Consider the following 27,854-nt stretch of genomic DNA (forward strand, 5'->3'; position numbering starts at 1 on the left):
ATTAAGGAGATGGGAGAAGGAGAGCTATAGTTCTTATAACACAGGTTATAACAAGGACTGACGCCTGCAGAGGCGGAGAGTGCAGCCCGCAGTCTGTCCTGAAGTCAGGCCCCCACGTCCCTGTTGCCAGGCATTGTCACCCCTTACCATTACACACCTCCTTCCAACAGTCAGCAAGACCTGCAGGGTGTTGATTCTTTGAAATTGGAATGCTTTAATTCCCAGCACTTGGGAAGCAGAGGCAGGCGAATTTCTGAGTTCGAGGCCAGCCTGGTCTACAAAGTGAGTTACAGGACAGCCAGGGCTACAGAGAAACCCTGTCGAAAAGGAAAGGAAAGGAAAGGAAAGGAAAGGAAAGGAAAGGAAAGGAAAGGAAAGGAAAGGAAAGGAAAGGAAAGGAAAGGAAAGGAAAGGAAAGGAAAGGAAAGGAAAAAACCTTTCCCCATTTACCCAGGCTGGTGGCTCCCCATGGGAGCAGATGGCCCACTAAGCAACGGTGGTAATAGCAAACCTAGCCAACTTGGAGTTAGAGAGCAGCCACCATGACCTAGAGGTAAACCCATCTTCCGCAGAATCGTGATACGGCACGGGCGGGGAGCCTGCTTCCTGCTGGGCTGTCTCCCTGAAGAACAGAAGAGCTAGAAAGTTCACAGCCCCGGAGCCAGCCTGTAAGGTCTGACCTCTCATTAATTTTTAACTCTAATTTGTAAGGACATGGTGCCACAGTAATTTCCTGGGAAGTCCATGCTAGCCCTGGGCCTGGTATCTGCCCTTTACTCAAACGCCTCTTGCCCCCATGGGGACCTCTCTCTAGCCATGAGGAGATAGCACCTCTTTCCTCGTCTTAGATCTAGTGAGGTTTTCCAGATTGCATTCTCCAGAGCATGCTTGGTGTAGTTGACTTCAGCGGGGCACACAGAACTCCCATTGTTGGTATCAAGGTCCTGGCCGGTGTTGGTCTGTGAGCTCCGGGGGCAGGAAAAGTCTGGGATTCCCGTGGACCTGCCAGAGTTGGGCTCCGACTCTCCGGCACCACAGACACTGCTAGGCACCGCGGAAGAGCCGGTTCTGGGGTCCCTGGGCCAGGGACGACACCCATGCTTGCCTCCTTCCACATAGATTCCTATCCCCCTGTTCCTCCCTCCTAAGGACTGAAATTGCAGAGCGCGTGCCACTAAGCCCTTCTCATGGTGCTGGATATCACACCCTCAAATGAAGCTCGTCCCAGATTTCTAATGCTGGGAATGGTGACAATGTCTCTAATCCCAGCACTCGGGAGCTAGAAGCAGACAGGTCTCTGTCAGTTCAGCTACAGCTTCATTGGTGAAGTTTATTGGCAAAGGTCAGTGCTATCTAACAAGACCCTATCTCAAAAACATAATTTTTGTTTGTTTGGTTTTTCGAGACAGGGTTTCTCTGTATAGCCCTGGCTGTCCTGGAACTCACTCTGTAGACCAGGCTGGTCTCGAACTCAGAAATCCGCCTGCCTCTGCCTCCCAAGTGCTGGGGATTAAAGGCATGTGCCACCACTGCCCGGCTTAAAAACATAATTTTTAACTATGTGTTTGCTCGTGGGTCTTTGGGGGGGCGTTGTATTGCATGACTGCAGGAGTCTTAGAAATCAGAGGCATCAGACGCCCCTGGAGTTGAAGTCACGGGTAAGCCCACTCAGGGTGGGTGAGGTCCTGGTGGTGCTCAACCCCAGATCCAGCTCCAACCTCTGTTTCTCTCCTGAGCTCCTTCAGGTACTTTTCAGATGCTGAGTTCGAACAGAATTCTAGGTGAAAGTCAAATTTATTCCTATTTATTATACTGGGTAAATACAAGGCCTTGTGTGTGCTGCTCAAAAGTTCTACCATGGAGCTATGTTCCTTGCCATTATTTTTTTTTTAATTCGTTTTGCTTTTTCACTTTTTTTTTTTTTTTTTTTGCTTTTAATTTTTCTTTCTTTTTAAAATGTTTTCTTCTCTAGGAGTCTGTAATGCCAGTAGAGATGACTTCTTCCCAGAAGACTGAAGAGTGGAAGGCCCAGGGCACTTTCTGAGTTCATGGGACTTCTTGGAAAAGCATAGAAATAATTTAGATCAATGGAGGAATTTTCATTTGCGGAAGCACACGAATATATGAAGATATTCTCAGTGGACTGGGGATGGTCCTTCCATGGGACCAGGGTTCAATTCCCAGCACCTACATGTGGCTAACAGCCATGTATCCATCACTCTAGTGTCAAGGGGTTCTATATCCTCTTCTGGTCTCTGAGAATACCAGGTACACATGAGGTGCACAGACACACATGTAGGCAAAGCACTCACGCACAAAGAGAAAATATTCAGTTTTTAAAAAAATGTTTAAAAGGAAAACTGAGCTATGTTTCAGCCCTGCTTTTGTGTGTTCAGTCAGGGACCCGATAAGTGGTAGAGGCTGTCCTTGAACTCACAGCACAGTCCAGGCAGACCTCGAACTTGCAGTCTTCCTACCTCAGTTTCCCAAGCAACTGGAATGACAGGCCTGCACCATCAGAACCACCTTGTATTGTGTCTTAAACAACATTTTACTGAATAAGCCAGAAGAGAAAAGTTTAGTTCTTTAAAAACTTAAGGGTGGGAACACTAAAATTTTCCAGGAGTTTTATTTATGCTGTGTGTGTGTGTGTGTGTGTGTGTGTGTGTGTAGATTATATTGGACTAATATATCTTGGTACAATGTACTTCTTACTAAAGCACAACTCAAGGAAGGAGAGAACCCCACAAAACTGAATAAAGCTGGAGGAAGGATGAAGAGATAAATCTATTAGTGCATTAGCCACAAAATGATCCTACTTCTAGTGAGACTTCCTTTTTCTTTTTATTTGTGTGTGTGTGTGTGTGTGTGTGTGTGTGTGTGTGTGTATGGGTGTGTGTGTGCTTGGACACTTGTGGGTGTCTGTGTTCAAGTGTGCACCTGTGTATGCATGCATGCATATATGTGTGTGAATGCGCATGTGTCTGTACATTTGTGTGTGAGCTTGTGTGCACTCGCAAATGCGCATGTGTGTGTTATGCATATGACAGTGTCTTTGAGGGCAAAAGAGGCCATCATAACTCCTGGAGCTAGAGATACAGGTGACTGTGATCATTTAACATGGATGCAAGAAATGCAACCTCGGGGCTGGAGAGATGGCTCAGTGGTTAAGAGCACAAACTCTGCTCTTCCAGAAGTCCTGAGTTCAATTCCCAGCAACCACATGGTGGCTCACAACCATCTGTAATGGGATCCAGTGCCCTCTTCTGGTGTGTCTAAAGACAGCAACAGTGTACTCATATACATAAAATAAATAAATTAAAAAAAAAAAAAAAGAAATGCAACCTAGGTCCTCTAGAAGAGCACCAAGCATTCCCAGGGATACTTAATATTAGAGTGTGTTACTGTTGTTGTTGTGGTGGTGGTGGTGGTGGTGTTTTGTTTTGTTTGTTTTGTTTTGTTTTGAGACAAGATCTCATGCAGCTCAGGCTGGCCTTGAACTCACTTTATAGAAAACAATTAACTTAAGTGTTTGATCTTCCCACCTCCACTTCCCAAGCTTTGAGAGCATAAGGCTATGCCACCCACACCCAGTTTCATGGGTGCTAGTTATGAAGCCGGGGGCTTTATCCATGTTAGGCAAGCACTCTACCAACCGAGCAACATGAGCTCAATTTGAAAAACTTTCAATAACACTGAACGAAACAGAATTGGATCTTTCTACACATATTATAATAGCAATGCTTGTGACTGAAACTCGGGGGTGGGAGACGGTGACAACCATGTGTGTCAGGTACTTATCTCACTGAATGTCTTCCTTTCTGGGTTCAGCTGGTGGCTGCAGAATCACCTAACGAACTGTTTAAGCTTGCTCTTCTCCCCTGTGGCTGTGAAAGATCCTGGCAGAATGTAAAAGGACACAGAAGCCCTGAAATTGGCAAGATAGACGTCAGTGTTAGCAGAATTAGCTTCACTGATTTAGAAAAATAGAGGTGCACAGTGCTCTGGCCACTCCTTGAACCTGTGTGTCTGCCAATGTTCTGACCAGGTGCGTGCCCATTGCTGCACCTTCATTAGACTCTTTCCTTGTACCCCTCCCATACCCATTTCTTAAGAATAGACATTATTTAGATCTGAAAATCCCCTACTCTCCCCCTTCTCCTTTCCCCCCTGAGGGCCTATAAAAACTGGGAACTCTTTCCCCTCGAGGACAACTCCTCTACCCCTGCGTGGGATATGAGTCGTCCCCAGAGCTCTGGCTTTCCCCGAATAAAGCCTCATGTGGTTTGCAACAAGCTCGGTCTGTTGTGAGTTCTTGGGTGTCCGCTATTGTCCTGAGGCCTGAATGAGGGGCTCCTCGCGGAGCCTTTCAGCTGCACCATGGGCCCCGCCTTCACACCGATTTCCTAACATCTAAAATTCTCAACTCTATTTGCAGCATTGACTTAGCTCTAAGGCTTCTGCAATATTTAAAGACGCTACCGTGCAGTGTCCCAGAGCCCACTGACTCTGTATTGTTTCCTTCTGACTTCTCTGCCACTTGCTAGCCTTCCATCTTATGGGACTGAGCCCGGACCCACAGCCGTGAAGACCTGGTCCACGCTTCGACTAAAGCTTCTGAAGCTCAGAAGTGATGCTTTGAACAAGGTAATTCTGTGGGGTTGAGAGGCTGTTCTTTGTGTTGTCACATTCCAGTTAACAGCAGTAACGCTGGTCCCCTCCGCCAGTTGTGACAGCATCAAACGTCTCCAGACAGTACAAAGTGTCACCTGTGGAGATATCCAAACAACATCACCATAAGGCTGAAGGACTGGCAGCTCTTCCCAAAAACCCAGCTCCTATTCTCAGCACCCACGCTCGCAACCCCTTGTAACATCAGTTCCGGGGATCCCGTGCCCTCTTCTCTGGTCTATTTGGGCACTGCACATATGGTACACAGACACAAATGCCAGCAAAACCTCCATACACTTTTTTTTTATTGTTTAAATATCCAATTGAGAACCACTAGTGTAAATTCAAGCCCTGTAGACTTAGTATAGACTGAGACCCCATAGCCAGAACATGGCATTGGCATTCAAATGCTCTCAGTGGAAGGTCTAGCCAGAGCCTTACTAATGGTGCCCACAGCATCTGTGGATTAATGGATATGACACCCTCTCCTCCAGATCTCAGAATGGAGGCAGCAGGATCCCCTCAATATTTTTTTAAACGTTAGAGCTGTTATATCATGTCCAGCTGAGAAAATAAGGACCGTGACAGGCAAAGCAGATACAAAATCAAGGTCTAGAAAACATAAGTAATGAAAGGCACCTGCTGCTGGGCAGTGGCAGCCATGACTTTAATCCCAGCACTCAGGAAAGGCAAGAAGAGGGGGAGGAGGAGGAGGAGGAGGAAGAGGAAGGAGGAGAAAGAGGAAGGAGGAGGAGGGAAGAAGAGGAGGAGGAAGAGGGAGGAGGAGGGAGAGGGAGGAGGAGGAAGAGGGAGGAGGAGGAAGAAAAAAAAGAGAAGAGGGTTAGCTACTATAGGCCAAGAGTTTCATTGTTTAGATTTTATAAAGAATCAAAAGATCCCAAGCCTCTCTCTAGAATCAGCTGAGGCTTCAGGACAAAATTCAGTCTGACTCTTTAGCCACACTTTCCTCACTAGTGATCCTTGCCTATCTAGGGCTTCTCTGTCTCAAAGTTCTCAAAGCCAAGACTCTGCACCATGCTGACCACTCTATCTGGGAATTATTATTATTATTATTATTATTATTATTTTGCCATTTAGTAGTTAAGTCTGTGAGGGCGACCATGAAGATTAGAATCCTCTACAGGCCAAGCCCTCAACATGGTACTGAGAATACAAAATGTGGGCAGAAACAGAGCATGCCCATCCCCAGGACATTGATGAAGGAAGCCCTTAAGAGTCCAGTAAGTGTGCTTTGGGCTTGGGACCTGTGACTTCACGCATGGCCATTAGAGGGCCTAAGGAACCTGACCTTGATCTGTAGGTCACCAAGCACTTCCGGCAACCTCAGGTGAGAGCCAAGGAAATTTAGGTTTGTCTATGAGGATGGTAGGATATAGAGGGCTTTCTAGGCAGAAAAATGATCTGTAAAAAGCCTGTGTGGAAGAAAATGATGGGTGTGACCACATAGGGACCAAATGAAACCAGTCGCCAGGAATCTGCATAGCCAGGAGGAAGGTTTGGGCCATTATCTTGGTTTGTTTGGTTTTGGTTTTTTGTGGGCTTTTTGTTTTGATTTGTTTTGAGACAGGTTTCTTTTTGAGAGGTTTCGTTTTTTGAGGCAAGCTTCACCTCAAGAAGTCAGCAACATTACAAAACGATCGACCCACTAGGCTCCGTTGTCCTCCAGCGGCCATAATGGCCTGCACATATATTCTTTAGTTTCTGTGAAGGAACTGAAGGAAGACTAAGAATCTGGTCACCCACTTTTTCTCACACCCCTTTTCTCCATGTCCCATAGTTGGCATCACCATCTTGGCCAATATGGGTTCCAAAACAACCCCCAGACTCTCCCTGTAGGGCCCCCTGGAATGAGATGCTGCCAGAATCACATCTGAAAGCAAGGGACGGGAGCTGGAAGATTATGGAAAGATGAAGGCAGCTTCAGTCTCAAACTTCAGCCCCGTCTTGCAGGCCTAGGAAGGAGGGTGGCTCCTGAGCGGGAAGAGGCAGAATAACCTAAGTCATAAGCAGGGACTCTGTGGAAAACAGGGTCTATGTGGGCCAGGCTGCCTGCCACCGCCCCCCACCACACACACACACACACACACACACACACACACACACACACACACACACACCGCCATCAACCTACACCTGGGAGAAGGATCTACAGCAGTCCCATCTCAGGCATCCCAGGAGGTCTGGGAAGGGTTCATTTTAAACTCAGACTTCTGGTGCTATCTCAGAAATGTGCTGTTTCCTTGGGACACCCGAGGCAGAGATTACGAAAAATAGCAGATAGCAGGGCTTGGTGGAGCATGGCGATAATCTAAATACTAGGAAGGTAAAGGTCAGCCAGGGAGCTGCACAGTGAAACCCTGTCTCAGGGAAGAAATAAAGCAAAAGAGGGAGGTAAGGAAAACAGGGGTGGGGGGTTGGTGGGGGGGGGAGCAAGAAAGAAAGGAAGAAAGGCGTCTTAGGATGTAGCTCCCTGGCAGCGAGCTTATCTAGCAAGATAGAAACCCTAGATTCAATCCCCCAGACCGGAAGAAAAAAGAATGGCATCTTTTTTTCAAATGGAAAGTCAGTTTTCACTAAGGAAGCTGGTATGTGGGTGTAGTGGCTCACCTCTCTATGTAGCATAGCGTAGTACAGAGATAGCCAAGTGCTAGCGTGACCCACTTAATTTTAGTTAGAGCAGCAAACTAGCTTTAGGGTAAGAAAGGACAGGTGACTTCCAGAACCACCAGAGAAACACAAGAATGGCTTAAGGCTTGGAAAAATGAAAGACAGCCAGTTGGGTCTACCAAAGAGACAGATGATGTAAAACCTTGGGGTGCTAAGAAGGCATCCCTCTGGTTGTGAAAGAACACATCCAGGGTAGTACCCTGCATATTCCACCGAGACTACAACGGGTGAGTCTGCAACAGGCCGGCAGAGCAAGTGGTCTTAATTGAGAGACCCTGGTTTTTACATCTCTGAGCAACCACAGGGGGCTGCAACTTCACACAACATTCACCTAACATATACCTTCCTTTCCAAATGCCTTCCAGTGCACCTTGCTAAGGTCCCCTAATCCCAGCAAACTCTGGCAACTCTCACTGCTCGGCCTACGGATCCCAGCCAAAAGCCTTTGCAATGGAACTATTCCCCAGATACCCACAAGATATTGTGCTTTCACATCTGCCTATGGCTTCCCTCCAAACTTAACCTCACTGTCTTACCCCACCATGATAAGACGTAAACTACAAACAAAACAAAATGGCCATCCGGCTTCTTTCTTCCTTCGGTTCTTATCTGTGACCTAAGCTGGCTTGCCTGGAATTTACTAAATAGACTAGGTCAGCCGTGACATCAGTGATCTTCCTACTTCTGCCTCCTGAACACTCGGATCCCAAACCTCTGACACCATGCTTAGTCTCCTATATTCCTTTATTCTCCGCACTACCATATTTTATAAGTACTAATTTCAATCTCTTATCACAGATAAGAAACTAAACTCAGCTGGATGATGGTGGTGCATGTCTTTAGTCCCAGCGCTTGGGAGACAGAGGCAGGTGAACTCGGACTTCAGGGCCATCCTGGTCTAGAGGGCAAGTTCCAGAGCAGCTAAGGCTACACATTGTCTGGAAAAACAAAACACATAAGAAGAGGAGGAGGAGAAGTTAAATTCCATGCAATTTACGAATAGAAAAAAACAAGCCAGCATGGTCTACAGAGAGCCAGGGATACAAAGAGAAACACTGTCTCCAAAACAAAACAAAACCAAAAAAAAGAAAAAAAAAGAAAGAAAAACAAATACTTATACCTAGGGCTTGGTGTTTTAGGGCTATAATCTTAGTTACTTGGCAGGCTGAGGAAGGGAGATCATAAATTTAAGGCCAATTTGAGCTATGCACATCCTGAATCAAAACGAAACAAGGTTGAATGTGGTGATGAATTCCATCATCGAGGCCAGCCTGGTCTACAGAGTGAGTTTCAGGACAGCCAGGACTACACAGAGAAACCCTGTCTCGAAAAACAAAAAACAAACAAAAAAACGAACAAAAACTAAACAAGGCTGGGAGTTGGGTGGATTTAACTCTGTAAGGCACTCTTCCTAGCATGTGGGAGTTCAACCCATAGCACTAAAATAAATAATTAAATGTATCCTTTAGTTCACATAGACATTAGTGGTTGCTTACCTTCCTGACCTGTGTGTGCTCCTTAAAAAAAAAAAAAAAAAAAAAAAAAAAAAAAAAAAAGTGAAGCTGAACAAATCGGCTGTAGCCAAACACACATGGCAGGAGAGAAAATTCCTGACTTCAGCCAGTGCTCTGTGGCAATCACAAGCGCACTCACACACAAATACTTTAAAACATACAGTTAAAACTTTTTAAGGCCAGATCTGTGACATTTGGAAACACTACAAAATTTGAACACGTGTTGAGGTCATCGGGTTGCCAGGCTATCCGTGTTCCTCTGCTTCCCCGTCCGGGAACACTTCTTTCAGGGCAGCACAAGACAGACCAGCAGGCTTTTCTGGGGAATGATCAGAGGCACAGAAAGGGCTTCCAACAGAATCCCCAGAAATCTGAACCCAGCACTTCCTCCTTTATAGCCTCGCCGGGCGGCGGCTCGGTTTATAATTCCAGTACTTGGGAGACAGAAGCAGGTCGGTAGTTCAAAACCATCCTTGGCAACACAACCAGTTTAAGACTAGCCTTCGCTACATGAAATTTTGCCATAAAACAAACAAACAGGCCAGATTTGCTGGCACACGCCTCTAATTGCGACTTTAATTGTACTTCCGTAAGTCAAAGTTGGAGCCGGGGTCTCCAACCAAGGAACTGAACAGAAGCGGAAAGGGCGGAGCCGCGTCTCTGCCACGTAAGGGCGGAGAGGCCACTGTAGTTTGCTTGTGTGCCCTCAGCCCCACTTCTGCTTCCACGGCATGCTTTAATCTCCCGAGAAGCCTTTCTAAAACCCTGGCGCATCTGGCTTCAGAATGCATTTGTACAGCGCTGCCAAACTAGGTTGCGTGGCAGAAGAAACGACGATACTTGAGACCTACTCTCCCAGTTCCTCCCACTTCTCAGTGCAGCTATCTTTGAGCAGCAGTGAATCATGGGAATCCCCGCCTTGCTCTCCGAGTATTTCCGGTTCCGGCGGAGGCCGCTCTTTCTTTTTCTCCACAGGGTCGTGGTGGCAGCCGCTGTGGTGCTTGGCTCTCTGAGCTATCCGGTGCCATCCTTGTCGCTGCGGCGACCCTCGCATCAACTGCAGCCATGACCGAGCAGATGACCCTTCGCGGGACCCTTAAGGGCCACAATGGATGGGTAACACAGATCGCCACCACACCGCAGTTCCCGGACATGATCCTGTCTGCGTCTCGAGGTACGGGCTGCATGCCGGGTAAATCACCCGGTGTCCTGGGGACTGCATGAGAGTCTCGTGGTTAAGCAAGTGGCGCGCGTGTTGGCTCGGTTCATTCCCCAACCCAGTTGTTAGTTGGGGCGTGCATACCCCAACTTGGGCCCCAACCGGGACGACCCTTTACACATGAACGGAAACCGAGACACGTCGCGCAACTGTACTCACACCCCACCTCCCAAAGTTGGCGATTTTAAATCTCTCGCTTGCTTCCTGGAGATGTGTTTAAGTAGTTTTACGGGGCTACAAGACGGGCGGAGCAATGATGACCCCAACATGCCATCTGAGTGGCTTTGCTGAAATCCAGAGGCTGTTTCTGAGCTGTTGTCGCCTGGCCCTAAACTATAGACAGTGGGTAAACTTTGTAGATGCCTTGTTCCCCACATTTCCGGACTTGATTGTCCCGCCCTAGGTTTTCTTGTAACTAATGATTTTTTTTCTTTAATGATGTATCTTCATGTGTATTTCCTCCCTACCCACCCCAAAATTATGCTCATTTTCTCTCCTACCTAATACTAGGCTTATTATTGTCCGTTTCTGTGTAAGTTGGTTCGTGGCTAGGATTGTGTCTGATGCTACAATAACGGCTGCATTTATTTCAGTAACTCTCAGGCGGGAAAGGCTGTCTCTGCTCAGCCTACATACACCCAAGTGGTGCTTCTGCTGTTAATTAGTCTCGGGCCCGGACGATGACTAAGGTTAGGGTTAGTTTCCCAGACCCTGCATGGTAGCTTGCAGTCATCTGAAACTAGTTCCAGGAGACCTGACACGCACTTCTGAACACCATAGACACAGGTAGCACACATATGTATGTAGGGAGCCACTTTAAATAAAATACATTTTGAATGTGGAACTTAAGTCTCAATCCCAGGAAGTGTGGTGCCCATAGTCTCACATTACAGCTGAGATCTACAGCTCTTGATATTGTAGAGTAGTAAGCCTCTTTTATTTATAACTTGAAGTTTCTCTGTCCCGTTTACTGGCCCCAGTGACTTTAAGACTGTAAATGGTGCACAGTAAGTAGGCTTATACCAACCTTTACCAACCCTTTTAGACAAGACCATCATCATGTGGAAGCTGACCAGAGATGAGACCAACTATGGCATACCACAGCGTGCTCTGAGAGGTCACTCCCACTTCGTTAGTGATGTTGTTATCTCCTCTGATGGTCAGTTTGCCCTCTCGGGCTCCTGGGACGGAACGCTGCGCCTCTGGGATCTCACAACGCAAGTAGCTGCTTTGGAATCTTGGGGGGAAAGTGGGCAGAACTGAGGTAGATTCGCCGGGGTGCAGTCTCCCCTTGGTAATTGGTCCTTTTGTAGAGGGTAAAGCAACATTTGGGGGTGTTGTTTTAAACTGGGTACCTATGAAGTGTCTCATCTTGTACGTTGTCTTAGATGGGCATTTGGCAGATGTAATAGAGGATCCTAGTGATGACAAGACGACATTGTCAACCAATCCCCCACAAGGGAATGAGGACATGTCCTGCAATTCTGAATGGGTTCTCTGATACATGTCAGACATGACATAGGCTAGTAGTAGGTTCTAAGCCACGTGTGGACTGTGTGGGGTAATAGAGCCTACGGGGCAAGGATGAAGCTAGGAAAAGGCTCTAGCTGGATGGACAAAACCTGTCTAGAAAGTGACCAGGTTCTCCTTCTTAGGGGCACCACCACAAGGCGATTTGTCGGCCACACCAAGGATGTGTTGAGCGTGGCCTTCTCCTCTGACAACCGGCAGATTGTCTCTGGGTCCCGAGACAAGACCATAAAGTTATGGAATACTCTGGGTGTCTGCAAGTACACGGTCCAGGTAAAGGGATAAGGGTGGTAGGGACAGCATGTTCAGGGCTACCTCCCGCCCCCTGGGGACTTGGGTTGTTTCTGAGGTGGGTTCCTCACTAGGTAGTCCTGGTGGCCTGGAGTGATCTGACTCCTAGGTGTTGGGGTGAAGCTGTGTGCCACCGACTGCCTCTTTAGCTTTTCATTGTGTGTTGTTAGTCCTGTGACTGTCTGGGGTTGTTTTTTGTTATTTTTAAGCTAAGCATGCTGGCTTGTGACTGGCATGGGACTTACAGGCGTTGGAATTTTATTTAAGTACGCTGTAGCTGTCTTCAGACACTCCAGAAGAGGGCATCAGATTTTGTTAAAGGATGGTTGTGAGCCACCATGTAGTTGCTGGGATTTGAACTCAGGACCTCTGGAAAGAGTAGTCAGCGCTCTTAACAGCTGAGCCATCTCACCAGCCCCAGAATTTTTTATTTGTTTGAGAAGGGGTTTCTGTGTAGATCTGGCTGAGATGGGTGTGCTTTTAAACTGCTGGGGTTAAAAGGCTAGCTAGAGGTGGTACTTCCCCCTTTCATTCCATATTAGGTTGGGCCATGGAAACCCAAACCAGGGCATAAATTGGGCAGGGTCTTGGCACATACGCAGATACCCAGATATCTACTAAAACTGCCCTAAGGGTTAAATGATCTTAAGTCTCTCACCTACCTCCTAGAGATGTGTATTTAAGGGGCTACAAGCCAGGCCCAACAGTGATGACCACAACATGCCATCTGAGTTGCTTTGCTGAAATCCAGAGGCTGTTTCTGAGCTGTGCCTGGTCCTGTACTCTATGAGTAGTGGGTGAGCTCTGGGGGTCATCTTAGGATTCAAATGTCAGCGGGCTTGACCTCAGGTGGCTTTGCCAACTGAGTGGAAGACTGCTGTTGTCCCACCTAGGGAAGTGTGGTAGAGATCTGTAATCTGGGAGAAAGACTGCTTCCCCTTAACCTTCCCCTGCATCTTCTGTAGGATGAGAGTCATTCAGAATGGGTGTCTTGTGTCCGCTTCTCCCCGAACAGCAGCAACCCTATCATCGTCTCCTGCGGATGGGACAAGCTGGTCAAGGTAAGCTTCAAGCAAGGGCATAGCTCTGCCAAAAATCCCAAATGTATTCCCATTCCTCTCAGATAGTGATGCATTCTGATTTGGAATATTTATGAACATTAGTTTGGCTTTGGCTTCTTATGGTTCATCGCAATACTTTAGGACTGTGGTTTGTTGAGGCTAGGATTCATTCTGTATCCCTTTACTGACCTGTGTCATCCAAGCACAGGTACTGTGACCTGTCTTGGTCACCCAGGTACTGGAACTATAGAGGCTTGCATGACATGCCTGTTCAGTGGTCCCTTAAAAGTGGTGTTCATACCTTTCCTGTTTAGTGTATACCTTTATCCTGGTCACCCACAGACTCCTGTTTTTTCAGGTGTGGAATCTGGCTAACTGCAAGCTAAAGACCAACCACATTGGCCACACTGGCTACCTGAACACAGTGACTGTCTCTCCAGATGGATCCCTCTGTGCTTCTGGAGGCAAGGTATTTGGGTTTTGTCATCTTTACAGAGAAAGCTTTTTATCTGGTTATAAGCATTATTTTAAAATATGTAGAAAAGTATACCAAAGATGTTTATTTTTATGGTTGGGGTTTTGACACATTAGAGGAAAGGACTTAGAGACAGGAACACTATACAACCTGACCTAACTTCCCTTTTCTGTCTGCCCAGGATGGCCAGGCTATGCTGTGGGATCTCAATGAAGGCAAGCACCTCTACACTTTAGATGGTGGGGACATCATCAATGCCTTGTGCTTCAGCCCCAACCGCTACTGGCTCTGCGCTGCCACTGGCCCCAGCATCAAGATCTGGGTAAGTGTGATCTGTTCCATACATGGCACATTGACTGACTGGCAGAAACCCAGCTTTCTCAGTAGATTCCATCATTTAGTTGCTATCAGCACCAAGGGGAGTTCATTTTTTTCCCCCTAAACAGTTTGCAGCACTGTGTGACATCTGCCTAATGAAAAGTAATGCCTGTGTATATAGCAGTTTATGGAGTGTTCTAATTGCTATGTGGTCCAAGGTAATTCTCTTGTGAGAGCCAGTGCAGGTGGCATCTAGCCACCAGATACCTATTAGGAGTTAAGTAGCTGCCATGTATCATGAAGACCACAGTGTGTATAGCATTGTAGTAGAACACTCACTTAGTATAAAAGAGATCCAAATTTAGTCCCTAGCAACAAAGAGAGTCCTTCCCTATGCTGCTAGCATCCACTTGGCTTCAATTCTGTAATCTTTGTTACAGGATTTCTGGACAACTAAATGACAAGTAGACTAGACTAGCCTCAGAGAGCACAGATAGCCTGCCTCTATATCCTGAGTGTGGGATTAAGAGGTGTGCACTAGCCGGGCGTGGTGGCGCACGCCTTTAATGCCAGCACTCGGGAGGCAGAGGCAGGTGGATTTCTGAGTTCGAGGCCAGCCTGGTCTACAGAGTGAGTTCCAGGACAGCCAGGGCTATAAAGAGAAACCCTGTCTTAAAAAACCAAAAAAAAAAAAAAAAAAAGAGGTGTGCATTACCAACTGAGCTGTTAGTAATTCCTAACAAAATGAATAGCAAAAATGTTGCTGTTTTGAACCCCTTTTGGTTTTGTACCTTAAGCATTTGTAGCCTTTCCGAGGTAAGAAGTGCCCTTTTTAGTTGGTGAAGCACATTTTTTGTTGCTGGGGGATGGGTTGTGCACACTTGCACTAAGTTGTGCAGTCAGTTAAAGTTGGCAATCCTGCCTCAGTCTCCCGGGTATTTCAGATTATAGACCTGAGCTATCAGGATCTGAGGATTTTTTGCTGGTTCAGCATAGGGCTATTCTATATCCTTGAAAGAAAAATAACTGTTAGAAATCTGAATTATATAAAGTAATTCATTATTTGAGTATAAGTATATACCTGTGGGTCCCACTAGCTGGCCTCATAGCTAAGCAAACCTTTCTCCATAGTTGTTTCTGGGTGAAACCTATGTTGCCAAGCAAGGCGTTTTCACATGTAACCAGCCTGCCAGCTCTCTTGAAAGGATTCTAAAAGCAATGGTATCCTTACGGGCTTTGGTCTGTTCCTCAGGACTTGGAGGGCAAGATCATTGTAGATGAATTGAAGCAAGAAGTTATCAGCACCAGCAGCAAGGCAGAGCCACCCCAGTGTACCTCTTTGGCATGGTCTGCTGATGGCCAGGTAAGTATATTTGACAATTCAGCTCAGTTCTCCAACTTATCTCCCTTGCTCTTACTTAATATTTTAGGGATAAGACTGTCAGCATAAAATGAAGTCAAACCAGGTTAATTTTGATGGACTGGTTATATATAGAGAATATTAGATAACCTATTTCTGTCTAGGGAAAGATTATGGTATGGAGTTTTTAACCTGGAAGCTTAAAAATGTCTGAATCTATATGGCAAGCTGCTGCTTCCTCTTAATATATCACGAAAGGGGTCTTAAGTTCTTTGAATTAGAGAGTTCATTGTTGGGTGTGACCTGTTGTCATTCATTCATTTACAGACTCTGTTTGCTGGCTATACAGACAACTTGGTGCGAGTATGGCAGGTAACTATTGGTACCCGCTAAAAGTTTTATGACAAAGTCTTAGAAATAAACTGGCTTTCTGAAACTGGCTTCTATATGTGAGTCCTGGAAGCTGAGTCCCTGGTTCTACTGCAAGAGCAGACCACTGGTGTTTACTATCCTGGCATGTAAGCAGTAACAGCTAAGTAAACACATCAGATGTCATTTCATCACCAATTAGACAAAAATCCATCAACTTGGTTTGGTCTCCTGGATCCACACTATGCCTCATCATCAACTCACATATGCAAGCATAATTTAGCCCACAAATTCAGACCAGGCCTGTCCTGGGTCAGAAAACAGGGAGCCTGAGGTCTGAAAAACAATCTCTGCTTTGCTTTTAAAAGAGTCCACAAAAAAAGCAAATAAACACTTTTTTTTATTTTTGCAACACAACCCACCTTTCCCCAAGAACATGAGTTGACCTCAGCCACCAAAGCAGAGGACAAAAGCTGTTTAGTGTCAGAAGGCAAGGGGTTACTAGAAAAATAGATTATACCCAGTGGTCTCCCGAGGATCCAGACCCCTGTCTCAAGCTCCCTAACAGGGCTTACCAAGTGGAAATAAAAGGCATGGAGAGGCCAGAAACTTCTGAATAAGAGCCTGACAGAGAAGAAGACTTAGGCTCCTACATAAGATGCAGAGAGAAAATAATTTATTGGGTAATGTATGTGGTGTCATGCTGACCATCTCAGATCTCACTGAAGCTAAATTCTGGCCAGTCTATGGAGGTAGAAATTGGGGGGTGGAAGGAAAGCTTTAGTGTTCCTACTTCCCCAAGAAAAAGTAGACTTACACAGCTCTACCCTTTTGCCCAGCCTGATTGCCTAGACAGCTCCTAAAGCTCTTAGCTGAAGCTTGCACCAAAACATGGAGGGGGGTGAAAAAGGAAAGTTGAGGAATTATCTCCACACATCCCCAGAGCTGAGCTAGGCGGGAGGGGAGGTCATCAGGCAGCTGTTGGTTATCAGGGACCCATGCAGACCTGTCAGACAAAGTAGGTGAGGAAGGACTGAGCTGGAGGAGTCTAGGAGGTCTTTTTGACTCCTAGAGGGAGAAGCAGCCTGGGTTCAAGAGGGAGCAGGAAGCAACTCAGTAACAAACAGTGGGAGGAATCCAGGCTCCCAAAACAGTGGGCAACCATCCACCACCACCCGCCCCCCCAGTGGTGACCAGAGGGGCCCCTGCGGGTGGCAGGCTGATCAAGGGCAGAGCTTGATTCGGGTACCCTTGGAAAGTACCCGGAAAAAAGGGAAAACACGCTCGCCAAGGAAGGCAGCTGAGAAGGTGTGCACATGGGCTAAGGTATCCGCATTGTAGAAGCCTAGGCGCCCAGCCTCATAGTCCAGGTATACGCCAAAGCGCCGTGGTTTCTCACATGGGCTGAGCAGTGTCTGCTCTGTTGAGCTCTGTGCCTGGTATCGTTTGCCGTGGGTGCCCACACACCACACTTCGCGCTGGAGTAGGAGCTGCTGAGGCAGATGGAGCCGGCGGCGGCGATGATGATGGCGTGAGGAGCTGGCATCCCCACTGCTAACAGAGGACCCCCCAGAGCCCACTTTTTCTTTATGATGGGTTGATTCACGGGCAGCACCCACTGCCCAGCCTCGCCTCCCACCCACCTCTACCTCCCAGTAGTGCCGGCCAGAGCGGAAGCCCTGGGCCCCTAGTACACAGCAGTCAGCTGAGAAGCGCTTGGAATGTTCAGGAACCTCCTGCCGACGTTCTGCCAAGCGGACTCCACGGCGATCAGGGGACAGCAGCAGAGCTGGGTGAGCTGTGTCAGGGTCCAGTGTCAGGTCCACTTGGAAAGAGACATACAAAAAGAGTTAAAACAGCTTCCCATCACACCATCCTACCCCATCTTCTTAGTTCCCACCCTATGTTAGAAGTCAAGTTCAAGAACTATGGGTTCTAACCTTCACCCTAATTCTAACACCTGCTGGCCTGTCCCTGACTTTCCATCTCATCCAAAACTTAGCTGGGCTATCATGGAAGCAACTTTTGGCTTGAACCTCAGAGTAGCTTCCAGTAGTCTACACCATCCCAGTAAGCCAAAAGGAAAGGCAAAAACCTCCCTACCTCTTGCAGCCTGACAAAACATGCGGCTCATTTTCCTCACGATGGCGTCTGTCAGGAAGTCGTGGCTATGGGGTTGGCATGGGTCAGGGGACCAAATCTCTGGGGGCTGCAACTGTATCTCTTCACACCTGGAGGAGGGGGACCAGGTAGGGGGTGGGAGCATGATATTCCCAGAGTGAAGAATGATAGCTAAGGGGAAGGAGCAGAGGGTCTGAGAAGCAGAAACTTAGGTTCTGGGGAGAGAGGGTGGGAGGGGAGGGGAAAAGGAAAGGAAGTCTCAGAGAAGCAGAAATGGGGAACCAGACACTACTAGGTTACAAAGGGTAGAGTGGGAACACACCTATTGAAAGTCTCCTTGATGTCCTGGGAATAACAGAGACAAAAAGAGGGAAAGGGAAAAAGAGAAAGAAAGTGTCAGCTACACAGGGGTCACTGCTCTCTTCAGCAGAGAAAGGTCTGAATGTGAACAGGAAGGGAGAAAGCAGCACCTTCCAGGCTCACAATAAACAAGAATATTTCTCAACTACCATAACTACCACAAAGACTTAATCATCCTACCAGAAACTATCAGAATGCTATTACTAGTTTTTTTTTTTTTGTTTTTTGAGACAGGGTTTATCTGTGTAGCCCTGGCTGGCCTCGAACTCAGAAATCCACCTGCCTCTGCCTCCCAAGTGCTGGGACTAAAGGCGTGTGCCACCACACCGGGCTTTCTTTCAACTCCTAACCCCCTAATTTAAACAACCGAATTTGCATTCTTTAGGTAGGTATGATTGCCACACACATACTCAATACTGTCACCAGCTTTTTAAAAAAAAAGTCTTGTTCGAGGTACAGGCAGTTCTGCAGTAGCTGGAGAGAAACTGCCTAATGGAACAGAGAGGAAGCAGGAGAGTGGATCAGGGCAAAGGGGAACAACGCTCACTTGCAGTAGCCGCAGGCCCCCCTGTTGGCTCCGTTCTTGGGCTTCAGCAAGCAAGCGGCTCAGCTGGGCAGCCTGCTCTTCAAGGCGGTTGGCTGCTGCTCCCGCACGTCCTAACTGAGCTTCGTGCATCTCCCGGAGGCGCCTCTCTAATCCTGCCTGCTCTTCAGCCAGAAACCTTGTTAGCCGCCCAAACTCTGAGGCCACAGCTGCCAGCTCTGACTTCATCTGGCTCTGAAAAGATGCAAAGGCAGACATGAAGACACAGTTCTGTGATCCAGAGGAACCCAGTATGATTCCCAGCACCCACATGGCAGCTCATAACCATCTGTAACCCCAGTTCCTGGAGATCTGATGCTCTCTTTTGGCCTCTAGGGCAAATGAACATATTTGCATACATATACATACATGCAAGCAAAACATCCATACACTAAGATTTAAAAAAGGAGAGTTGCAATGGGAATAGAGGCTACCACCTGAATGAATACACAAAAAGGTAAACTTGACCTTTTCTGTCTGTTGCCTCTCAATCTCAGGCAAAGGAGTCTCACGCTCCCTAACTCCAACGTGTCCTGGGAACGGGAAGAGAAGTCTCCTCCCCCGTCTCAGTCTTATTGACCCTGAGATAGGCCAACTCCTGCATCCTGCTTCACATTCACCAACTGCTTTCTGGAATACTTAGCTCTTCCCTGTCTACCTAACTTGCTTTTCAGATGGAAACTTTCATGTTCCAAAGGACATGAAAAATCTCTCCTCTCCAGATTTCTGTACTACCAACTCTGTATTTCTGACTATATCTCCATAGTGTATGGTATTGGAAATGCTATGTTAGAATACAGACAGGAGTGGGGACACATGTAAAGATCAGAGGACAACTTGCAAGAGTGGGTTCTCGAAGGGCAGTGGTGGCGCACGCCTTTAATCCCAACACTTGGGAGGCAAAGGCAGGCGGACTTCTGAGTTCAAGGCCAGCCTGGTCTACAGAGTGAGTTCCAGGACAGCCAGGGCTACACAGACAAACCCTGTCTCGAAAAACAAAACAAAGAGTGGGTTCTCTCCTTCCACCAACTTGGTCCTAGGGATCAAATTCAGGTTAGCAAGCTTGGTGACAGATACCTTTACCAACAAAGCCATCTTGCCAGTCAAGTTTTGTTTTTGAGACAGAGTCCTGCTCTGTAGCCCTGGCTGACTTAAAACTCACAATCTTCCTGTCTCTACCTCCTCTGCTAGTTTAATTTAAAGATAAGCCACCCGCCCAGCTTTGTGGTGTCCTTTAAGTTTCTCTTCTACTATGCCACATATTCCCACAGATAGGACCGGCATAATCCTTTACCACAGTGTCATCAGAGGCTGGCACAGTGCCAACCACAGGTAGGTACTTGGTAAGAAATTTTTGAAATTACCAAATGAGAGAACTCAGGAAGCAATATATGAAGTGAACTTAGACATAAGGGCTCATGCATATAATGCCAAAACTCTTCAAGACTGAAGCAAGTCAATTATTCCACATCTGAGGCCAGCTTGGGCTACAATATAAAACCCTTTCTCAAAACACAAAAGGAAGATGCCACACAGTTAAGTCCTGACTCTCAGTAGTCACAGTCACCAGAAGAGAGCAGTCACTCAAGTTCTCTAGACTAGGAGTCAGCAAACTCCTGTAAAGTTGCAAACAGTAAATGTTATACACTTAGGGCAACAGGTAAAACATTTTATAGGTATAGCTGCTCCTAGATATTCAAGTGGGTTTGTTTCCAGGAGACCCAAATCAGCAGATATGCAAATAATCCCTTTTTCTCCCATATATTTTAAATGTCTCATAACACCCAATACAATGGAAATACTACCAAATAGCTAAGCTTGTGGTGATTTGAATCAGAAGCCCCCATAGGCTTGGTCCATACTTGATCCCCTGTTGGTGGAAATGTTTGGGAGGATTAGGATCTGTAGCCTTGTTGGAGGTTGTGTCACCTGGATGGGCATTAAGATTTCAAAAGCCCCCACACACCATTCTCTGTTCACCTACTCCTACCCTGAACCATGAGGCCCAAAAAACATTTTATAAGTTGCCTTCATCATCATGTCTCTTCACAGCAATAGAAAAAGTAACTAAGACAATACTGTATAAAGAATAAACACTTTCTGGGGGAGGGATCTTACTATATAGCTGTGGCTGTCCTGGAAGTCACTACGTAGACTAGGCTGGCCTCAAACTCATAGACATCTGTCTGTATCTGCCCCCAAATCTGGGAGAAGTAAAGACTATAAAAACCAAACCAATCAAACAAACAAGTGGTGGTGCGTGACTCTAGTCCCAGCACTTGGGAGGTAGAGGCAGGCAGATCTATCTTTTTGAGTTTGAGGCCAGCCTGGTCTACAGAGCAAATTCCAAGAAAGGCAAGAGGTACACAGAGAAAACCCATCTCAAAAACAAAGGGCCCACATGTTGGCCTGAGTAAGGAGGAGGAACTAACAAGCAGGTAAGGTGGTAGTTGTCAAATCTGGTTTCACTCTCTGCCTCAAAGACACATATCCCAATATACATTTTCTAAAACTCAGAAGACCCTCACAGTATTAGCTTGGGAAGCTGCCAGATAGCACATTGTGATTGACATTTCACAGCAGTGACTCCCTAACGTACAGATGGCACTACTATGAGTTCTAGAAGCGGCAAGGCCCAGACTGACCAGGAAGGAAGGAAAGGGTATTCCCATCTGATGATGGCTGAAGCTTAGCTTAGCCACAGTACTAGTTCCAGTCCAGCAAGGCCTGCGAGGCTTCTGAGAACAGACAGGAAATTGAAGGAGGTAAGCTAACGTAAATGGGCTGAGAACACCAGCAAAGAGGACAGGAGGTCTCTGCAATGCTGATGATTACTAATTCTATCTTTTCCTAACAGTCTGCCCTTCATCCAGGACCCAGCAAGCCTGTCAGACCACAGCCCTTAATGTTCAGAGAAGCTCTGCCTGCCATCTGTGTTTATCCTGCAACTTGGTACTCCTCTGGCAGCTGTTGTACATATTTGCTCACTTGCTTTCTATGCTATCCAGAGTCAAGGGCTGGGTATCCTCTGTAGCTTTAGATAGGACAACCAGCCTCAATAGGTCATGCCTCCATTTTCACATTTTACAAACTAGAAAGAAACATGTCTCCTGACTCTGAAGGCTGCATCCCCACAGATCTCTAAGAATCTGACAGTCTCATCTTCCTTATCCTCACAACAGCATCAGCCAGTCCACTCACACACATCACCCACCTTCAGCTCTGTCACCCGCCTCTCCTCCTTGGCCTTCATCTTCTGCACAGCCTCTAGATGCTTCCTAAGTGGTTCCACATGCCCTTGTAGCTTGGCCTGAGGGATCAGGAAAGGGAAGGTTAGTCAGGGAAATGATGAGAAGCACCTGTCCTACAGATTCTCTATCCAGTCTTCCCTACAATGGAGATTCAGTGCTTCATATTACCACTGTCAAGTGTCAAATATGCCCTTCCTTCCCACATTCCTTCTCTCAGATGATCAGAAATGCCCCATCTCTCCCCTGCACTCATGATGGATAGGCCCTGGGTGTGCCGTCTTCAGAGGCTGGATCTTCATGGCTGCAGAACTCTATTTCCGACAGCTGGTGTACACCTGCCCTAAGCTCCTGACCACATGAAGTCCATCCTCAGGAATATTTCTGCCATTGGTCACTTCCATTTGATAAGCCATCTTCCTCAACACCTACAAATCTAAACACTTTCTAGAGATGGTGTGCCTGTGCTAGAAGAATTAAAGGGAGTCAGGCATGGCGGCGCACGCCTTTAATCCCAGCACTTGGGAGGCAGAGGCAGGTGGATTTCTGAGTTCGAGGCCAGCCTGGTCTACAGAGTGAGTTCCAGGACAGCCAGGGCTACACAGAGAAATCCTGTCTCAAAAAAACAAACAAAAAAAAGTGATTCTACATTCAAATATAAACCGTACACTTTTTTTTTTTTTTTGGGACGGGTATAGGATTAGAAGCTGTGGCCTTGTTGGAGGTTGTGTCACCTGGGTGGGCATTAAGATTTCAGAAGCCCACACACACCATTCTCTGTGTGAATGAGACAACGCTGGCAACCCTACACTTCTATTGTCCCCTCCTACATACCCCCATCCACGCCCTTGAGTTGTGATTCTCTGCTATTTCCTTGGTCTGGGATTACCCTACTCCACTAGTCCAAGGTATTCTTCCTTTACAGCCCAGCTCCCAAGCATTATTCTGACTCTATGTACCCAACTTCCTCTGTGAGCCTAAGGAACTTAAAGAGATCTACTTCTTCCCAGAGCATGCACAGTTTACAAATGTGCCTTGCAGACATTACAGGGCCTTTCATTTCCTGAGGCAGGGTCTGTCTCACAGCCCTCGAGAGTCTGGAATGTAGCTGTAGCTAAGGAGGAGCTTGAACTTCTCAACTCCTACTTCCCTCCCTAGTGCTGGGATTGCCACTTTCCTTCGTTTCTATGCTCTGGCTGGCTGCTGTGTTTCCCATTCAATTACCCACTACGTGAAAACAAAAAGCGCTGTCTTCTTGTAGTTACAGTTCTAACAGCCGTCAGATACGTGAGCTTCCTATCCCAGGCATTTAGAGCCATGCCTTTCTCCTGCAGACAACAAATGCTGCCTTTTACTCTATCTTTTTAATGTCTTTTACATTTGACTTGTTCCTTCCTTTTCATTAGGGGAAGATGCAGGATGAGCCTTGAGCCTCGCTCCAAGCAGAACCAAAACTGCATCTCAGTAATTTGAGGCAAGCCATGCTTCATTTCCTCTTTTAAAATGGGAATAATGTCAACCTCACAGATAGCAAACTTAGCAAAATTTCTAACATGTGGCAAAAGATCAGTAAATGCTATCCAGCATTTGCTAACTACATTGTAAGCTGCCAGTGACATCCTGATAATGACCCATGAACTAAAAAGATAACTGACCCTGAGTACAAAAGGCAATTGTTACACAACTGGTTGTGGAAAGTATTACTGGAGTAATAAATCAGTCATTCCATAAAACAATATATACAAAATTATGCCTTTTGATATTATTGCTATTTCTCCACTAGTAGAATCAGTCATTTCTACTCCATCAATTCAGAATTTACAAAGCTTAAATTTACCACTTAATATTTGTCTAAGTTGACAGGAAATTACAAACATGAATCTAAATAGATTATTACAGGGTCTTGCTGTATTTTAGGCAGGATTTCACTATGCAGCCACGCTGACATAGAATTTGCTGTTTAGCTCAGGCTGACCTCAAACTCAGAAACCTGCCAGCTTCTGCCTCCAGAGTTCTATGATTAAAGCCCATGCTATCACTCCTGCCCTCCCTTTCCCCCTTTTTTCCTTTAGTACAAGTTCTCTGAGCTGGGAAGATAGTTCAGCTCTGAAGATAAGCTCCATCGTTCAACCCACAACGTGGAAGGAAGAATCAATTCCCAAAGTTGTCTGTTAACCTTTGCATGGGGTTTACACTCACACCTGCAAAGGCTTTGAGTTTGAGACTTGCTTGGTCTACATAGGGTGTTTTGGGACAGCAAGGGCTAGAGAGAGACCATGTCTCAAAGACTATAAACAGGCAAATAACTTTTTTTTTTTTTTGAGTGAGTCTCGTGTAATTCAGGAACTGAGTCTGGCCTCTATCTTGCTATGTAGTCAAGGATGCCCTTGAACTGATATTCCTGCTTCCACTTTCCCAAGCGTTCAGTTGAGGGGCTTGCTGTACCATGCCCATCTTAGGTTTTCTACAGATCCTCTCACTGATTCTGGACTTCTGCAATAAGGCCCACTGTAGTTTTAAAAACCTACTCTAGTAACGGACAATGAGCTGTGAAGCCTTAGTCTCTAAGCTGAGGTGATGATGATCACCTAAATGAAGTCACTGACTGAATCACAAACAACAAAGATCTGGGCCAGCAAACAGAGGCTCCACTCTCCTCCTAGTTCCTGACTCAAATCTGAAGATAGTTCTATCTGTGCTGGCTGTTTCATAGATAAACGTCCTTCACATATGTCCAAAGAATCAGGGAAATAAAGAGCCAGACAGTTAACCAAACGAAATTACATTCCAAGAACAGTCAGGTCAGAAAGGTCAAACTAAAATATCCAAGTAGGATGTAGGCCCCAAGAGGAGGATGGTCACATCAAAGTCTATCTCTAAAGCTGCACAACATATAAACCTCCAAGTTCAGAACATAAACCTGCTTCCCAATCAATAAAATGAGAATAGCAAACATCAAACTCACAGTGACTCTGAATTATAAACGATAATCTATAAAAGGTGGCCATATGCCTGTGGTAATGAAAGTTCAAAGACACTCTGAAACTTGAGCAAGACGTCTTGCCCTAAGAGCCTCTCTCTTTTCTGGTAAATACATGAGACTGGGTGCAGAGAGAAAGCAACGAAGCTCATAGCCTAGGATAAGTGTGGGACCCGCTGAGAGACAAGTGTTTGGAACCTGACACTAGTTATTTCTATGCTCCGGTTTCAGACCCTTCATTTGTTCTTTTAGGTCTCCATTCCTTCCCATCTGAAGTAGCTCTGTCATGGATAAGACTTAAGATTCACCCAGAAGAAAATAGGACTGGAGTGAAGCACTGCCTGTCTCTAAGCCACAGAGCCAGTTAGAGGATCCTTCTCATTTACCCACCTTGAAGTCAGTGCTTGGACGGGGAGAACCATTTTTCCAATGGCAAGGTCCTGCTGGGAGAACCGGCATCACGTCCATCCCCAGTCCCCGTTCTCTCCTCCCCATCCTGACTCCACTCTGCCGCCCCTGTGTTACTCACCTTGTACTCCTGCACTACCTCCTCCAATGGCACCACACTATGCTGTTTGTGGCTCCTGGATTCGCGGCACACCACACAGATGGCTTCTTCATCCACCTCACAGAACAGCTTCAGGGCTTCTTGATGTCTCGGACAGATGCCTTGTTCATTCACACGGCTCCCTCGCCCAGGAGTTGGGTGCATCTGACGGATCACCTGGACCATGTTGGCCAACTGCAGGTTGGGGCGGAAGCTCCGCCGAGGAAAACTTTTTCGACACTGGGGACAAGTGAAGCATCTCCGAGGGGCTGGAGGTGGCGGCAGTTGGGTGATCGGGTCTAGCTCCTCTTCCTCGTCTTCCTCCAGCACTTCCTCCTCCTCGTCCTCATCTTCCCCTCTCAGGTCCGCCACATCCCCCAAGTAATAGTCCAGTTCTTCCTCCTCCTCCTCCTCCTCCTCCTCCCACACATAGTCCATGTTGTCCCAGTTAGACCCACCTATACCACTACTCCAGAACACTTCCTCTTCCTCCTCGGCCTCCTCCTCCATGTCACCCTCATAATCTTCTTCCCGCATAGGGGTGTCCCAGCCCCCGCCAGCCCCGACAGCCTCCACTTCTTCCTCCTCTCCGACCTCCTCCTCCTCCTCCTCCCGATCCAACTCATCTCTGTCTTCCTCATCCTCCCCGCCCCACAACTGGGTTACACACACTCGGCAGAAGTTGTGCCCGCAGCCGATGGACACCGGGTCCGTGAAGTAATCGAGGCAGATGGCACACACCGCCTCCTCCTGAAGGGTCTGCACAGGGTTGGGTGTCATGGCAACGGCAGCCATCTTAGTGTCCAGTCAGCCAGGGTAGAAGTGCGGTGGGGGGAGCGGGGGGTGGGGCGGGGGGGTCTCCCTTTCCCGAAGCCCCGTCCCCACCCCGAGCCCAACCTCTCCGCACCTTGCCTGCGGCAAGGCCAAAGGAATGTCCTCCGACCAGCCCACCCCGCCACGCACAGTCCCCTACCCCCAGACGACCACCGTGTCTCACAGAGGGGAGGGGACAGAGGGGAGCCCCACCGACAAGCCGCTCAGGTGGACCTGAGTGCAAATCTGCCCCAACGCTCCCCTGGCCTGCTCATAAACCCCCGCCCCTCCTCACTTCCTGGCCCCGCCCCCCGGCTTCCGGCCTCCCTCCCAACGCTTCCGGCGTCTCCGCACTACCTGAACTCACGAGTTCCCGGCGAGGCACCGCCCCCTTCTCCCACGCCCCGCCCCAGGCTGCAGAGCGACCGGAAACGAGAAGGAGACGCTCTAGCTGACACTCGGGAACAGGACGGGAGGGCTAGGACGGCGGAGGCCCACGTCTCGGTGATGACTGGCCGCGAAGAACGCGTACGGAGCGGAAGGCGCCCCCATGCCCTGCCAGCGGGAACGGACAGCGGAGGGTGGCGAGGACGTTGAGCAGCGCCCTGTTCTCCGTGCTCCAACCGCAGCGGCCTAGCGCCATCCTACCGACCAGGCACGGACGATTGCAGAAGGGACTCCCAGGACCAGTGCCGGAAGCTGAGGGGCGGGCCCGCTCAGCGTCCTCATATTTCCGGCCCCTCTAGACCCGAAACTTGTTCGTTCGTTTGCGAGTCCGGGGGTCCCTCCGAGCGGGATTCTGGGCGGAGCCTGACGAAACCGGCTGGGACTGGAGCGAAAGGCTCCGCCCTCCCGCTGGACTGGGCGTTTTCTCGCCGGCTTTAGGAACTGCCACTTTGCTGGCGGACCACAGCGCTCCTGCAAGCCCAGCACTGTAGAGGCAGAGGCCGCGGAACTGTGGCAAGTTCCATGTTTATCAAACCTGGACTACAAAGTGAGACCCTGTCCCAGAAAACAACCACCAACCAGTCAAAGCAAGCCAGCAAAACAAAACCAAATCCTGCCAACCGGTCACTTGTCCCATCATTTATTATTAATATCCACATCCATATTAAATGCAACAGTGTTCAACTATATGACAGAGAATCTTTGGAATGAATTAAGTTTAAAAAGTGAAGGTGGCTGAACACTGGAGTATATATAGGAGGGCAAGCAACGTTAAGTGTATTCGGTACTCTGAATGGCTATATAAAGTATATAGTAATATAACGTAAATCATATAAAACAAATCAGAGTTGTTGCCTCACAGGATTTTGTGAGGATGTCGTCATGTAAAACGGTCAGAACGGTTTCTAGTATCTGGTAAAGAGGTTAAGGGCTAGCTACTCTACCATATTCTCGTCTATAGAAGAAAACAGAATTTCTCTAGGAAGGCTGGCCGGCCAGTAAAGACACTTTTCCGAAAACATAGTCCTTTGGGTTTTGAGACAAGTCTGTGTGTTCTCATTAAATAAACATATTTTTCAAGTGCTATGGGTTTACTCAAACTTTAGTACTTTATGTGGGCCGTGCATACCTTTCATGTCTTTTCATCCGAAATGGAAATTGTTTATGAGAGAATTCTATCCCTGTAGATCCAAAGCATTTCTCGTGCGGTTGTTTGGTTTTGGTTTTTTGCTTGTTTTGTTTGTGGGTCATAAATAACT

General features: G+C 47.4%; 2 protein-coding genes, 1 long non-coding RNA gene and 3 other non-coding genes across 9 annotated transcripts; 4 read left to right on the forward strand and 2 right to left on the reverse strand.

Annotated features, from left to right (window-relative positions):
• Nucleotides 1-1,868: 1,868 nt before the first annotated feature.
• Nucleotides 1,869-8,878, reverse strand: Gm36109 (predicted gene, 36109). The gene is made up of 2 exons (NR_166852.1): nucleotides 8,856-8,878; nucleotides 1,869-4,769 (listed from the first exon to the last, which is right to left on the reverse strand). It is a non-coding gene; the product is annotated as a predicted gene, 36109 (long non-coding RNA).
• Nucleotides 8,879-9,834: 956 nt separating this feature from the next.
• Nucleotides 9,835-15,716, forward strand: Rack1 (receptor for activated C kinase 1). Its single transcript, NM_008143.3, has 8 exons — nucleotides 9,835-10,047; nucleotides 11,138-11,309; nucleotides 11,748-11,895; nucleotides 12,879-12,974; nucleotides 13,333-13,443; nucleotides 13,631-13,771; nucleotides 15,020-15,130; nucleotides 15,455-15,716. The coding sequence occupies exons 1-8, from the start codon at nucleotides 9,939-9,941 to the stop codon at nucleotides 15,518-15,520; spliced, it is 954 nt and encodes a 317-aa protein (NP_032169.1). The 5' UTR covers nucleotides 9,835-9,938; the 3' UTR covers nucleotides 15,521-15,716.
• On the forward strand, nucleotides 10,340-10,407 carry LOC115485831. The gene has a single exon (XR_003949902.1). It is a non-coding gene; the product is annotated as a small nucleolar RNA SNORD95 (small nucleolar RNA).
• On the forward strand, nucleotides 11,508-11,584 carry Snord96a (small nucleolar RNA, C/D box 96A). The gene has a single exon (NR_028563.1). It is a non-coding gene; the product is annotated as a small nucleolar RNA, C/D box 96A (small nucleolar RNA).
• Nucleotides 12,614-12,681, forward strand: Snord95 (small nucleolar RNA, C/D box 95). The gene has a single exon (NR_028564.1). It is a non-coding gene; the product is annotated as a small nucleolar RNA, C/D box 95 (small nucleolar RNA).
• A 161-nt stretch (nucleotides 15,717-15,877) lies between the features above and the next one.
• On the reverse strand, nucleotides 15,878-27,674 carry Trim41 (tripartite motif-containing 41). Of its 4 annotated transcripts, XM_006532758.3 has the most exons (7): nucleotides 25,318-27,674; nucleotides 21,775-21,870; nucleotides 18,525-18,755; nucleotides 17,940-17,962; nucleotides 17,600-17,727; nucleotides 17,146-17,321; nucleotides 15,878-17,050 (listed from the first exon to the last, which is right to left on the reverse strand). In XM_006532758.3, exons 1-7 carry the CDS (start codon nucleotides 26,128-26,130, stop codon nucleotides 16,892-16,894), a joined length of 1,626 nt encoding a protein of 541 aa, XP_006532821.1. In that variant the 5' UTR covers nucleotides 26,131-27,674; the 3' UTR covers nucleotides 15,878-16,891. The 4 variants fall into 4 exon arrangements, with proteins under 4 accessions (XP_006532821.1, XP_006532822.1, NP_663352.2 ...); XM_006532759.4 differs by lacking the exon at nucleotides 25,318-27,674 and adding an exon at nucleotides 25,179-25,303 and having other exon boundaries at nucleotides 15,878-17,321; NM_145377.2 differs by having other exon boundaries at nucleotides 15,879-17,321; nucleotides 25,318-26,866.
• Between the last annotated feature and the right edge of the window lie 180 nt (nucleotides 27,675-27,854).

The sequence above is a fragment of the Mus musculus genome, chromosome 11, assembly GCF_000001635.26.
Source record: "Mus musculus strain C57BL/6J chromosome 11, GRCm38.p6 C57BL/6J".
NCBI classification, from domain to species: domain Eukaryota; kingdom Metazoa; phylum Chordata; class Mammalia; order Rodentia; family Muridae; genus Mus; species Mus musculus.

Excerpts from the sequence above, each read along its gene's own strand:
- Trim41 (NM_145377.2), bottom strand. The coding sequence starts at position 26,130 with ATGGCTGCCGTTGCCATGACACCCAACCCTGTGCAGACCCTTCAGGAG. Across the intron at positions 17,963-18,524 it reads GGGGCCTGCGGCTACTGCAA|GACATCAAGGAGACTTTCAA; the intron begins GTGAGCGTTGTT and ends TGTTATTCCCAG. Across the intron at positions 17,322-17,599 it reads GTTTTGTCAGGCTGCAAGAG|TGGACCTGACACTGGACCCT; the intron begins GTAGGGAGGTTT and ends TCTCTTTCCAAG.
- Rack1 (NM_008143.3), top strand. The coding sequence starts at position 9,939 with ATGACCGAGCAGATGACCCTTCGCGGGACCCTTAAGGGCCACAATGGA. Across the intron at positions 10,048-11,137 it reads GATCCTGTCTGCGTCTCGAG|ACAAGACCATCATCATGTGG; the intron begins GTACGGGCTGCA and ends CAACCCTTTTAG. Across the intron at positions 13,444-13,630 it reads TCTGTGCTTCTGGAGGCAAG|GATGGCCAGGCTATGCTGTG; the intron begins GTATTTGGGTTT and ends CTGTCTGCCCAG.